General features: G+C 34.7%; 2 protein-coding genes across 4 annotated transcripts; one reads left to right on the forward strand and one right to left on the reverse strand.

Annotated features, from left to right (window-relative positions):
- The first annotated feature begins 945 nt into the window (after positions 1–945).
- Positions 946–4,071, forward strand: LOC130747222 (E3 ubiquitin-protein ligase RZFP34). Its single transcript, XM_057600088.1, has 12 exons — positions 946–1,159; positions 1,278–1,365; positions 1,501–1,560; positions 1,923–1,955; positions 2,070–2,147; positions 2,296–2,339; positions 2,439–2,479; positions 2,705–2,787; positions 2,880–2,971; positions 3,306–3,375; positions 3,494–3,535; positions 3,634–4,071. Exons 1-12 carry the CDS (start codon positions 1,047–1,049, stop codon positions 3,787–3,789), a joined length of 900 nt encoding a protein of 299 aa, XP_057456071.1. The 5' UTR covers positions 946–1,046; the 3' UTR covers positions 3,790–4,071.
- Positions 4,072–6,564: 2,493 nt separating this feature from the next.
- LOC130747223 (protein SOSEKI 3-like) lies at positions 6,565–11,073 on the reverse strand. Of its 3 annotated transcripts, none has more exons than XM_057600090.1 (7): positions 10,801–11,073; positions 10,346–10,699; positions 10,171–10,240; positions 9,731–9,846; positions 8,751–9,624; positions 7,404–7,697; positions 6,565–6,885 (listed from the first exon to the last, which is right to left on the reverse strand). In XM_057600090.1, the coding sequence occupies exons 2-7, from the start codon at positions 10,536–10,538 to the stop codon at positions 6,813–6,815; spliced, it is 1,620 nt and encodes a 539-aa protein (XP_057456073.1). In that variant the 5' UTR covers positions 10,539–10,699; positions 10,801–11,073; the 3' UTR covers positions 6,565–6,812. The 3 variants fall into 3 exon arrangements, with proteins under 3 accessions (XP_057456073.1, XP_057456075.1, XP_057456074.1); XM_057600092.1 differs by having other exon boundaries at positions 7,400–7,697; XM_057600091.1 differs by lacking the exon at positions 10,801–11,073 and having other exon boundaries at positions 10,346–10,794.
- Between the last annotated feature and the right edge of the window lie 1,765 nt (positions 11,074–12,838).

Consider the following 12,838-nt stretch of genomic DNA (forward strand, 5'->3'; position numbering starts at 1 on the left):
TATTAAAAAAAAAGTTCTGGAAATTTCTAGAAAGTTTTTTTCTTCCAAGTTTGGAAGTAGAATTTTTTTTCCCGAAATTCAAGTTTCATAATGTACTTCGCAAGAAAAGGTTTTACACTTATAAGAAACTTAAAGTTCTAGATGCTATTTTTTCTTCTTCTAAAAGTGTAAGAAAAAATATCCAAAAAATATAGTTCCAAAACTGTAATCCATTGGAAAAAAAAAACTCTTTTCAAGTTTAAGTTTAGTAAGTGATTTTTTTCTATTTCCAATAGGTGTTCCAATATTTCAATTTATAGAAGGACAAAACTTTTGCGTCCAAATGTAAATTTGGAAGAAAAAAAACTAAATACTTTACAAATATAATGAAGTGATTTATGTTTATGAACAAGAAAACCTTATAAAAGTTTCATAATCCCGCTTTGCACTTTTTTAGAAAAATATAATTAATTAATTTTTTTAGTCACAAGAACTAAGAATTAAACTTCACTCACACTTGCTTAAGAAACAAGCTAATCACTCCTTTCAACAAAAAAAGCTAATCACCACACCAGCTGACTTGGTCAATCCTACTCTATGCTTAATTATTTGCCCATTCCAACTCTTTTCTTTTATGGTTATTGATTCATCCATTAATCTATATGATACCATTAGAAATGAATATTTTTACGCGTATATGGTAAGGTATAGCTGTAAAATATACGCGTATATGATAAGGTCAAGTTGTAAATTTTTCTTTATGACTCATGTTTCCATCTTTTTCAACTTGTAGTTTATGGCATCATAATAGATATTTTCATTTCTTCCTTTATTATATTCTCTGAATATTAATCATGTAACTCCTGACGTGTACCTTAGTCAGAAAGATAAATGAAACGGTGAGTTATTGGCTGGATATGAAACATATTGATATCTAATAAATAATATTTAAATGTCCACTGGCTCTCTACATATAAATACTTCAAACCAATGTTCTGCATCTTCAATCAACTACCACCACAACCACAACAAACGGATAATTTTTATTTGCACTTGCACACAGGATTATGGAAACAAAGACAGAGCTTGTTTCATCATCTTCTTCTTCTTCTCTCATCACAGATTCTTCTGAATCTAGCATAAACAACTCTTCTATGGAACTTGGAATTGAGGATTTTGGGTATGTCTTTATATTTTAAGGGTCATGTTTCATTTTCAATTTTAATCCACTTGGTTTTTTTTTTAATGAAAAAGAGAGGATTTTTGTTATATTCTTTAACCATTCTTGTTTGAATCAGCTGCACACATTACAGAAGAAAATGCAGGATCAGAGCACCTTGTTGTGATGAGGTTTTTGATTGTAGGCATTGCCATAATGAAGCTAAGGTGCAAAATTATTTTAAATTTATGTTCTTTTGTATTTTTAATTTCTGGGCTTGTTTTGTTGCAAATTTTCAGCTGTGTTAGTCAGCAGAAAACTCAAATATCATGTTTCTTACTTATCTTTTCTTAATTGAACAGAACTCTGAGGAGATTAAACCTCTGGATCGTCATGATATCCCACGCCATGAAATTGAAAAGGTTTTCATTTGTTCACTCCTTAATCTTCTTGAATTTGAATTGTAAGGTCTAATTTTCTGCCAACTGTTATGTTGCACCTGGGTGTGATTATATGCTTTGAAGCATAATTAATGATAATCTGAAAAAGGAAAGTACACTGAACAAGCGTGTTTTGACCATAAAAGCGTGTCACTCCTTATAGTAATCCAGCTCAATCCAGAGAATTTGTGATTTTATACATTATAAGGTTGTGATTTTATTGACAGCAAAACAAAATCAATTACTCATGTTAGAGTAGCTAAATCTTTAATTGATTATTACATCATGTTATGAGGTTGTTCACTATCTTATTATTATCTCCATCCTATTTCTTTGATTTTCAGGTCATCTGCTCCTTATGTGATACAGAACAAGATGTGAGTTCTTAAAACTTAACCATATAAACAATATGTGACATTATTGCTGATTAATAAAAATGTTAATATATTACTTGCATTTTCTGATGTGTTGATTGTTTCTCATACTACCAGGTTCAACAGTACTGCATAAATTGTGGAGTATGCATGGGCAAGTACTTTTGTGCTACATGCAAATTCTTTGACGATGATGTAAGTTCTCTAGCGTGATAGAAATTCAGTCATGTTTCCTTCTTCGTGGATGTTTGGAAATCCTCTTACAATTGGTTTCGAAGTCAAAATTAATTATGAGTGTGGCATATTTTGGAATATTGTATTAAGAAGTTGTTCAATCTTTCAGATTTCAAAAAACCAATACCATTGTGATGAATGTGGCATCTGCAGGTAAAGATCCTCAATCATTTTTCGAACTGTTATATTTCCTACTCCACATTGCTTTAACAGAATTTGATCAATCATCTCTATATAATTGCTTTTTTTCAGAATTGGAGGCAAGGATAACTTTTTCCATTGCAAGAGATGTGGTGAGTTCACCAAATGCACTGATTAGTTTCTCTTGTACTTTTTAGTGTGTTTGGATACGAGTTGTGTACAATGTGAATGGACTTTCACCTTAATTCATAAGAAGATGAACATTCACTTTTTATCTTGAAGTGCATTTGAATGTCTATTTGCATCGATGCAAACAGATAACCAAATGTAGCCTTATGCATAAGCTGATTACAGTGAATCTGCCAATGTTTGTTTAGGATGTTGCTACACCAAGGAAATGGAAAAGGGGCATCATTGTGTAGAAAAAGCAATGCATCACAATTGCCCTGTTTGCTTTGAGGTAAAATATATCACTAGTACTATTCAAGTATGAAAATTTCATTATCTGTCTGATTCTCATTGAGATGATTTCATTTTCTTTTCCACTTGCAGTATCTATTTGATACATTGAAAGATATTACAGTCTTACCTTGCGGGCATACAATACATTTAGAGTGTGTTAAAGAGATGGAAAAACATCATAGGTAAGACATTTCTATATATGTCTCTAACGAAGAACCAAAATGCTAAAAAAAGGGCAAACCTGATACTATAAAGCTCTCACTATGAGTGAGGTTCAGGGAGGGGCCGGACCCACTATGTGGATCTAAGGGAAGCAGCCTTACCTTGCATTTTTGCAAGAGGCTGATTCCCCGGCTCAAAATTGTGACCACGTCACATGGCAGCAACCTTATCGTTGCGTCAAGACTCACCCTCTAAGATTCGAAATTTTATAATTCTGGTTTTTTTTTCCAATATGTCATATCCATCTTATGCTGCCTTGAGCCAGTGTTATTAATTCATTCTTTGAAAATTCAGGTTCACATGTCCTGTTTGTTCAAAATCCATATGTGACATGTCAAGTTTGTGGAAGAAGCTTGACCAAGTGGTATGTGATGTAGTAATGTAGATGACAGTTTTTTTCACATTTTTTGAGAGCATATGATTACATCTATATATTTAGTATTCATATAATGATGACATTCTTGTGTTGAAACCTTGTTCAGGTTGCCTCAACTCCAATGCCTGAAACATACAGAAATAAGATGGTAAGTAGCAACTCCAACTCCAAAGCTTTTTAAGTTTTAACCTGTGAATTAATGGTAACTTGTTTGACAAATCTAATTGATTACTTGTATGAAACCAGATTTGGATACTTTGCAATGATTGTGGAGTAAACTCCAATGTGCAATTCCACATTGTGGCGCATAAGTGCTTAAGTTGCAACTCATACAACACAAGGCAGATACAAGGAACACCTTCTACATCATGTTCATCTATGGTTTCTGAGATGGTGAGATGAGCATTGGGTTGCAGAGAGATCTCTATTTTGAACCTTGTCTTTCAATTCCTTTTGGGATGGAAACAGCACTTTTGGTGTACACAACCCAGTTTATTTATGATGGTGGAAGAGGGTAGAAAGCTTGCTCAACAAAGTAGTCAAGCTCCAAATTTTGTAATTTTTTTTTCTTCTCTGCATTTTTATTCTTTAACTATTCTCTCTTCTGTCCCCATCATCCTCCAAAAGAGGCCATGTTAAACAGTAAAAATGAGGAAGAATAAACTTGCCACTGAGCATTTCTCTTGTGAGGACTTGTTGAGTCTTTGAATGGTTACAAGTACAACTGATAACAAACCCACTAGAACTAACTAATTGAAAAACAAAGTCTCTAACTGTGATTACAAACTTCAGTTCTGAACTTCTAATAGGCCCAGTTCCAAAAAAATTTCTCTTGATTCTAATAGGCCTCACTTTTTGACAAAAAGTTGCTAAAAAAATGTGTCTCAGAGAAACAGAAGCATTAGAAGAAGTGAATAACGGTGTCAAGAGTGGGCCTTTTTAAGTGGGTTGAATTAAAAAATAGACACTTATACTTATGTGAGTTTTTTTTTCTCAGCTCAAGGATTGGCTTTAATTGACCAAAAAAAAAAAAAAAAGGATTGGCTTTACAATTGCGCAAACTAAATAATGAAATATATGATTAAAATTATAATTTTCTATACCCTTACACATAAACCCTTTACCCGTTGTACATACAATCGATATACGTGTTTGTAGCGAACGCCACAACTCGAAAGTTATTAAATCACATCTCTAGTTACACTGGAAGTTCAATCATCAGAAATGTGAATGTCTAAATTATGACTAACATTGTATGTATGTAACTATGTATGTATAGAAATCATTTCGGCTTTCCATATACACTTAATGTAACTAGCACCGCTGGAATGAAAATCCAACAACGTCCAAAGGGGAGATTATGATGGAGGGTAAAAAAATTGGGGAGATTGCAGCACATAATAGAAAAGTGGCTTATTTGTCCTTTTTTTTTTTTTTTGGTCAATTGGCTTATTTGTCCTTTGCTTTGAGTGAAACCAAAGATTTGTCAATTGGGCCACAAATGATTTTCTGGGTCAAGATCTCAACCAGACAAAAGCATGACAGGACTAACACTCATATACCTTTCCAGACAAAAAGATTTTAGACGTGAAACTTTTTTATGCTCTCTCCTGATTTATATCAAAGGACATAGATTTGGGACCCGGAGAATAGTACTACAAGACCCTGCTTTTGATATTACCCTATTTTTCTTGCTCAAGCCTCGCAATATCAATAAAGTGACTCCTTGATTTATTAAAGGAGCACATGCATCTTTGAACAAATTTGTCTAATATTGAGATGAAGATTCTTCTTGTCGTTTGTGGTTAGTGCCTTTCCTACATATGATGTGCGTCCCTTTTGTTATACTTCTTCAAAAGTTCTTAACATAAGACAATATATAAAGTCTTACCAGTATTATATTATTATTATTATTATTATTATTTATCCTTCAAGACTATGGACGAGATTGAAAGGTTGCACCGTTGCAATACTTTTTTTAAAAACCAATGCATCTATTTACATTTTTTAATAATTTCCGTCATTGTATTTAGACGCTAGTCTTTAATTTGTCTTTGCTGTTTTTTCTTTCCTATTATAACCAAGAAAATAATTTGTATCATCTATTGAAATTTGGAATTAGAAAACTTTTGTTACATATAAGTCACAACTTTTAAATCGAGGTGTCAATAAAACTAGGGACGAAACTAGGAATAATTTGTAAATGGGCGAAAAATTGACACTAAATAAAATCAGCAATAAGTAGTTAAAAGAGGCAGTATAAAATATTTTCACCCAGACTTATATAACATTTTAATACTATTATATTAAGAGGAATTTTTCTTGGGGAGGGACTGTCTCATTTTAAATTAAGTTGCACTCATTTCCGGTGTGTTTGTATTATTATTTGTTTGATTTTTAGTTTGAAAGTGTTTTAACCTAACAAAGGTTCAAAACCTCTTTCACGTTGAGGCATTGGAATATGATCTCGAATTTTAATGTCTCAAACGGATTTTAAAACTAAAAATCAAACACAGTCTTAGTCTTGAAATACAATTCAAAACAAAATAACTCCAAAAATTACACTTTATAGATTCTCTTTAAACATGGTTATGAGAATTCTCAAGACAAAAATAAACACCCTAAATAAATATAATATTTCCTAGGACTAGCAAACATTATAACTTTTTTATATTCACACTCACTTTTAATCTTATTTTCATCCAATTCTTTTCCTATCACATCAGCAATCAAATCTATCACTTTTTTCCTTTCTATTTTCACCTCCTCTCATTGGTGTGGAGGTGAAATAGGGTAGAACCATTTTTCCAACAGCATTATGGCGCATTAACTTAAAGGTGTCTCTAGCCTAGAAGCATAGAAATGCCAATTTGTCAACCTACATTTTGGTTTCCCAAAAAGAATACCCCGCTTTTAAATTTTGACTTTGAAGCGCTCCCTTTTAGAGTTACTACAAAAGGCACCATAAAACTAGCTTTTATACCACCTTTTAGCTTTGACAAATTACACTCTACCATCCAAGTAAATGTTTTTGAAGTTTACCACAAACGCATCCAATGTCACATTCAATGTCACATGCTTACCATTTGACAACACCAGCACCAATGCCAAGGAATGGTTCTGAAAACGACAAGCACTTGCACCATTTGTCCTTATAAGGGAAAAAACACAAGGAAGGAAGCAAAAGGAAGATATTGTATTTGTAGTTATAAAAGACAAAGTCCCTCTCTATCCAGCACCATGTTGGGACCACACCTGCACTATTAGCTACTTCTCTTTGCAATGAGTCATTCTCAAAATATTTTCACTTTATAGCCTTATGGAAATGTCGCATGCACCTACCAACTTATATACAATAATGATGAATTCAAACTAAAGCTAAAAACACCAGCAATTTTGTTGTTCTCTAAACTCTGAAACTTTTTTCAAGGGCTGCTAGATGCTGTGTCACAAAATGGTTTGGATGATTGGATTATAACCCGAGCTCCTGAAGCAAGCCTGTTGTGAAGAAATCAAATCTATCAGTCTAGATTGCTAAAAGCTGTATGAATATAGTAATAATTGAAGGGTAAAATATGTTTGGCTAAATACATTTTTGATCCCTATAGTTTCAGGAATTTGTGATTTTGGCCCCAATAATTTACACTTAAAAAAATTGTCATATATGTCAAAAGTTTGCGTTAGGTATTGGATGACAAATCAATATTTGGACCAAAATTGCTCAATTTTGAAACTAGAGGAACTTAATTCGAGCAATTGAAACTATAGGGACATTCCCAAAATTATAGGGACCAAAAGTGTAACTAAACCAATCATTCTTGATTGTTAGTCCTACAAAAAATTTACTCACTTTTAGTCCTTAAAAGTACATAAATCATGCGATCAGGAACTAAAAGCACTTAATTTTTATATTTTTTAGGGACTAAATACGAACAAAGTTAATATTAATATTAACACTAAAATCACTTCTCTAAATTTAAGAATCTTAGAAGGGAAAAGATAGAGTCAATACTTAACTTTCTTCTATTTTGATCACCTCTTCTTCCCTAAACGAATCTATCCTCTTTGACTGCTTCTTCCCTGATGAAGGTTCGGAGATTCTTTTGCTGCTACCGTTAGATGTTACTGAGGATATGCCTGATCCATCAAATCTGTCCGATGAGTTTCTTGGCCCATCAGAAACGGGGGATTTCATGGATTCGCTTCGTGGATGCTTGGTCAATGAAGCCTTGATTGATCGTGGAATGCATTTTGAATGTCCTGAGGATGTTTCCTCTTTGTCTTCTTGTGGTTTCTGGTCTTTATATGTCCTGCACATTTGTGCATTGGTTATGTTACAGATGACACATTGGCCAGGATGTAATGTAATAATAACTATCATGTTCCATTCAGAATCCAATCATAACCAAAGACAAAACTGTAAATCACGAATCCAAAAAGCCAACCACATTAATCATTGACCCCAGTGGCATGTTATATAGATTAGCCTCCATGTAAAGAGCTCATATTATAAGAAAGAAATAAAACAGCAATGATGCTCATAATAACATGATATATGTGCCTCTATTTATTATTTTTCAGATTATCACTCCACCCCTTTTTGTCCTTTCCTTTTCCTTTTGTTGAGAAAAGGGAGGTGGTCTGATATTAGATATTTCAAGTATTCTTTTTTTTAATCAGCATGTTATGTTCACAAAACAGCAATTCTTTGTAACCTTTAAGAAATAAACATATAAACAAGCATGTGAAAGTACTTATATTTCATGAATTTATGTTAGCTTTAACAGCCCATTGACAAAAGAAATACAAAAACATAGGCTTTTTAACCATGATCAGAGGGACAGAAGATGTTCAAGTGATTTCTTTTAATAAAAACCTAAAAATGCTAAGTGATATGGGGGAAATAGTGAAAGCATTTGCAAAATGTCAATGTGTGGACTTTGATTTGTAACAATTCACAGCTTAGTGGATGTTATGTTACTTTTGAAATCATTCATTTAATGTTGGAGAATATAACTCAAGCTGGAAAAATATTTTCAGATCTGAGAGAAACTCAATTAGCCTTCTATGAACAGATTCAAGCAGTTAGCATTATCACCTATAGACCACTTGCACAAGTCACTGGTTTTCTTCCTAATCAGGCATTATTCACAATTCAAAACTTAAAGAATTACTACATTCTAGATATCAATCCTGTTGCTACATCAGACCTTAAGCAATCCATATACTATTTCCTCAACATTGAATAACTATTTGATTATGACTAGTCCATTTCTTACAAAATTAAGAAAACACCAGCATGAATAACTCTTCCACGTGCGAATTTGTAATGCTGCAAGAGAATATTTGAAAGCAAGACTTACCTTTCATCATTGTAGGAAGAAGAACGTTTCAGAACTTTATGTGCCTCTCCTTCCTTCAGTTTAGTCTCAATTAAGCTCCCACTAAAGTATTCTTTGTCTTCCAACCTAAGATTCATCAGCTTTGGATTCTCTGCTAAGCAATCAAATTCCCCTAACATAAAAGAAGTGGAGAACAGCGGAGAAGGGAATTTTGAATCAGAAAACCTATGCTTATAGGAAGGAATAAGGCCAAAACTGTGGTTTTTCACTGATATCGAGCCACATGAGATCAGTTGCATCAGCAAATTTGAGGCCTTCAGCCTCGTGTTGGTTGGCGGCACCCGAGCGCCCTCCTCTTCCTGGGTCCTAAAGCTGCTCAGTTTGCTAGCATCAGCTCTAATCAAAGATTCCAAAGTTTCAGCCTTACTCCCAAAAGATAAGGGGCTTGAAGTTGAAGGAGAAGGATAAATGGTATCCTTGCACATTTTCGGATTATCTTTCACTTCTGGAACTTCAGCTTGACATATTTCATGGCATTCAGGTTCTAATGATCTATCCTCTGTTGATACACCCCTTGTACAAGTTTTCTGAGCTCTGGTTCTGCTAACTTGTTCTTCTGTCTGAGTGGAAGCATCTGCCAATCCATCAGTCTTGTAAATTTTGTACTCTGTCAATGCCAAGCTCAGAGAGTCGCTTTTTTCATCCCTAGACTCCGGGGAAACATCCGAGGAGCCCGTATGCGGTTCTTGAGAAAGCTCGTCCTCTTGGGAGGTTCTTGTCTCTTTCCCATTCATGCTAGATGAGGAAGAGGCTTCATCATGACTTCTAGAAGAAGCTGGCCCCGGCAGCAGCTTCACGTTCTGCATTTTGACGTTGCTAATGGGACTGAAATTATCTGCAAAGCAAAAGCCACAAAGGCTAAGGGTACAGGCATTCTATATCATTCAGAACCTACCAAATGACTATAATTTGAAGACGAATAAACAAAATATCTTCTTTACCTGAATTGGATTCATCAAAGAGCTCAGAGCCTTTGAGGACATACTCATTTCCATGGGCTGGTAAAATTAAATCATCTTCAGAAAGATCATGCCACACAAATCCACTCTTGTAGCTTCTGAATTACAAGAAAAACTAATATCAATGATTAAAATTGTATGCAGTAATTACTAAACTATTATTCAAAAGGGAAACAAGGGGCAAAGAAGAAGCCTATCAAGAGCATGTTTGGATTCTCGTAAAACCTTCCAGAATTAATTGCACTCCCACAAAAGCAACTAGGATTAGCTTCTTATAGAATCAATTCTTCATTCCTAGGTGAAAATCTACTGTGTATCCAAACATGCACCAAGTTTCCTGATTTCCCCCTTTCTTTCTTTTTTCTCAACACAAATTAAACAACAGGACATAATGACATAGAAAGTGTTAAAAACTTGCTCACCTCTTACAAGACCATGAATACAAGGAAGCCATGCCTCTACCTCTCAATGCATTTAGTCTATCAATCACATCTGCACAAAAAACAAACAAACCCCTCAAAAACCACAATCCACAAAGGAAAATTTTAAAACCCTACAACCACATACCCAAAACAAGAACGTGTTTCCATTTTGTACCTCTCAAGTACAGCCCATCTGGGGAAGAAAGAGGGACCTCCATGAAATGAGGGTGCTCCAGCTGCCTATTCCTACAGAGATAGTAAATCACAGGAACCTTCAGACTCTGATGGTACTTAGGTGACTTCTCAGTCCACACTTTGGCCCTCTCAGGACTCACTTGTTGCCTATACTTCTTCATCCGCGCTTCCATTCTCACATGCAAAACAAAACAACCCCACCTGTAAAAATTGAACCTTTCTCTATTCCCAAGCTTCAAAATTGTATAAGAAACAACCCCATTTCTCTCATTAACTTGATTCTTGAAAAAACGTTACTGGGTCGGTTGGAGTTGGAGATTTCCCACTTTCATCACTGAGTTAAGTACATGCCCAAATCAGATCCAAGTAGCTAGTAGTATTAACAAGTCAAAAAGATGGAATCATTAGCAATATAAATGTGAAAAATGTATATACCTTGAAGAAATGAAGTGAGTTAGAAAAATCTATGTGTGTGTGTGTGTGTGTGAATGTCCGCAATTGAAGGAGGCAGGGACAGTGATTGAGGGAGAGGATGAAACAGGGACAGGAGTGGGTGAAGGGGTACAGAGTAGCTTGAAGTATGGAGATGTTTTTGGCAGATTTGATAATTGGAGTTGATTGGTGTGGTTGAGAGTGAGAGAGTTCATTCATATGCTTGTGTTTGTGTTGTGTTGTTGGTGTTTTCTGATTTTGCTGTTTTGTTTCTTCCACAGTTCCACAGTCTTTTTTATAACATTAAAGTTTTCGGGTTCTGTCTCGTCCTTGACTCAACTGCTAAATTTGGCCTTCAAATCATACAGCGGTAGAAAATTAAAAGAAGATAAATGCTGTATTTGGATATAGAGTAAAAATGAGAAATAAATAAGAGAAAAATGATAAAGAAAAAAAAATAGAGTATGAAAAGAAAAGTGAGAGTGTGAAGTTTAAATAATAACTGTATTACCCTTTATTATATAAATGGTTTGAAAAAAAATACATATTTAATTTCTTAAATGCATATTTTTTCGGGTTCGGTGAGAGGCTTGGGCCTAGAAAAAAAAGCAAAAGCTAAGAAGCTGAAGACCCTACAGGACGATGAAGAAGAGACTCCAAATCACGCCAAAGTCGGGAATGACACTCACTAAAAGGAGACTCAAAGGTATGGGTTCCAAAAGGAAGTAAGAAACTCACCTGCTAAATAATTTGCTAAATAATCCACGTATTTTTAAGAGAAAAGTTAAGGTATGTTTGCTTTGATAAATCATTTTCTATTTCTATTTTTCATTTACATTTTCTGAAAATAATTTTCATTTTCATTATCATCATCATTATTGCTACCACATTCACTGTCGTTGTCGTCACCATCACTGCCACCACCATCGTTGCTACCACCACTAGAACCACCTTCACCTCCTCCTCCTCATCCATCACCTCCTCCGCCTCCATTGTAGTTGTCACCACCGCTACCACCAACATCGCCACCACAACCAACCTCCACTATCGCTGCTTTTCATCTCCCTACTCGGTGCTTGTGGCAATGCTTGTGGTGGTAGCGGAGGCGGCAATGACAGTAATGGTAGTGGATAGCAAAAATGTGCATGTTTAGTGTGTGCCCCTGCTCACACAAGCATGTATCATTCACCCCAATGTTGTTTTCCATGAGAAAAGTGTTTGTGATGGGTCTTAGATAGTTTCCTTCAATCCTCTTATTTTCCATGGTAAACCAAACAACCTTGATGTGAGTATCAAACAATAAATGATGATGAAGGTGTAGTGTGATTGATATATCTCTAACATGCCTCAAGTGTTTTGGTTCATAAGAATTTTAAACCATCATTTTTATTTTATGCTTCTATCAATTTAAGGTTTGATTCATATTTAAACTTTTTGTTTGGATGTATGAGTGAAATTTAGAGGAAATAATATAAGAGGAAATAATAAAAAGAGGGAAGAATTATTCTAAAAAAATAAGATAAAAGGTGAAAGAAAGAATATAAATAAAAAATGAGTCAAAGAATTGTTCATAAGATTTGTTCGTATTTTGGGCGCGTTGTCTTATGGGCTCGTGGACCACGAGTCGCGCTTTGAGCTGAAGGTGCGAAGACCGACGAGTTCGAGTAAAGGTGCACTTCATCCTCATTATTCTGACTTGACGTCTTGCGGGCACGTGGTCTGGTTAGGGAGTCCATCCTAAAGCTGGCACTGCGCCCCTTGCTTGGAGGATCTTCATACCGCTGGCGGGTCCTCATTTTTGTTTGGATGTATAAGTGAACATGAGAGGAAGAAATGTAAGAGGAAATAATTGTGTTAAAAAAAAGGTGAAAGAATATAAATCGAAAATGAGATGATTATAAAGTTGATTGGATTGAAAAAAAAAAGTGAAAAAAAGGAAAAGCGAGAGTAATGAAGATGAGTGTAATATATAATTACTAATATACATGTAGGATAAGTTAGATGATGTGATTGGTCCAAATTGTTGGGACGTACCCACAGA

The sequence above is a fragment of the Lotus japonicus genome, chromosome 3 (assembly GCF_012489685.1).
Source record: "Lotus japonicus ecotype B-129 chromosome 3, LjGifu_v1.2".
NCBI lineage: Eukaryota > Viridiplantae > Streptophyta > Magnoliopsida > Fabales > Fabaceae > Lotus > Lotus japonicus.

Excerpts from the sequence above, each read along its gene's own strand:
- LOC130747223 (XM_057600090.1), bottom strand. The coding sequence starts at position 10,538 with ATGGAAGCGCGGATGAAGAAGTATAGGCAACAAGTGAGTCCTGAGAGG. Across the intron at positions 9,625-9,730 it reads CTTTGATGAATCCAATTCAG|ATAATTTCAGTCCCATTAGC; the intron begins GTAAAGAAGATA and ends TTTGCTTTGCAG. Across the intron at positions 6,886-7,403 it reads GTGATCAAAATAGAAGAAAG|GCTTGCTTCAGGAGCTCGGG; the intron begins TTAAGTATTGAC and ends TCTTCACAACAG.
- LOC130747222 (XM_057600088.1), top strand. The coding sequence starts at position 1,047 with ATGGAAACAAAGACAGAGCTTGTTTCATCATCTTCTTCTTCTTCTCTC. Across the intron at positions 1,956-2,069 it reads TATGTGATACAGAACAAGAT|GTTCAACAGTACTGCATAAA; the intron begins GTGAGTTCTTAA and ends TCATACTACCAG. Across the intron at positions 2,148-2,295 it reads GCAAATTCTTTGACGATGAT|ATTTCAAAAAACCAATACCA; the intron begins GTAAGTTCTCTA and ends TCAATCTTTCAG.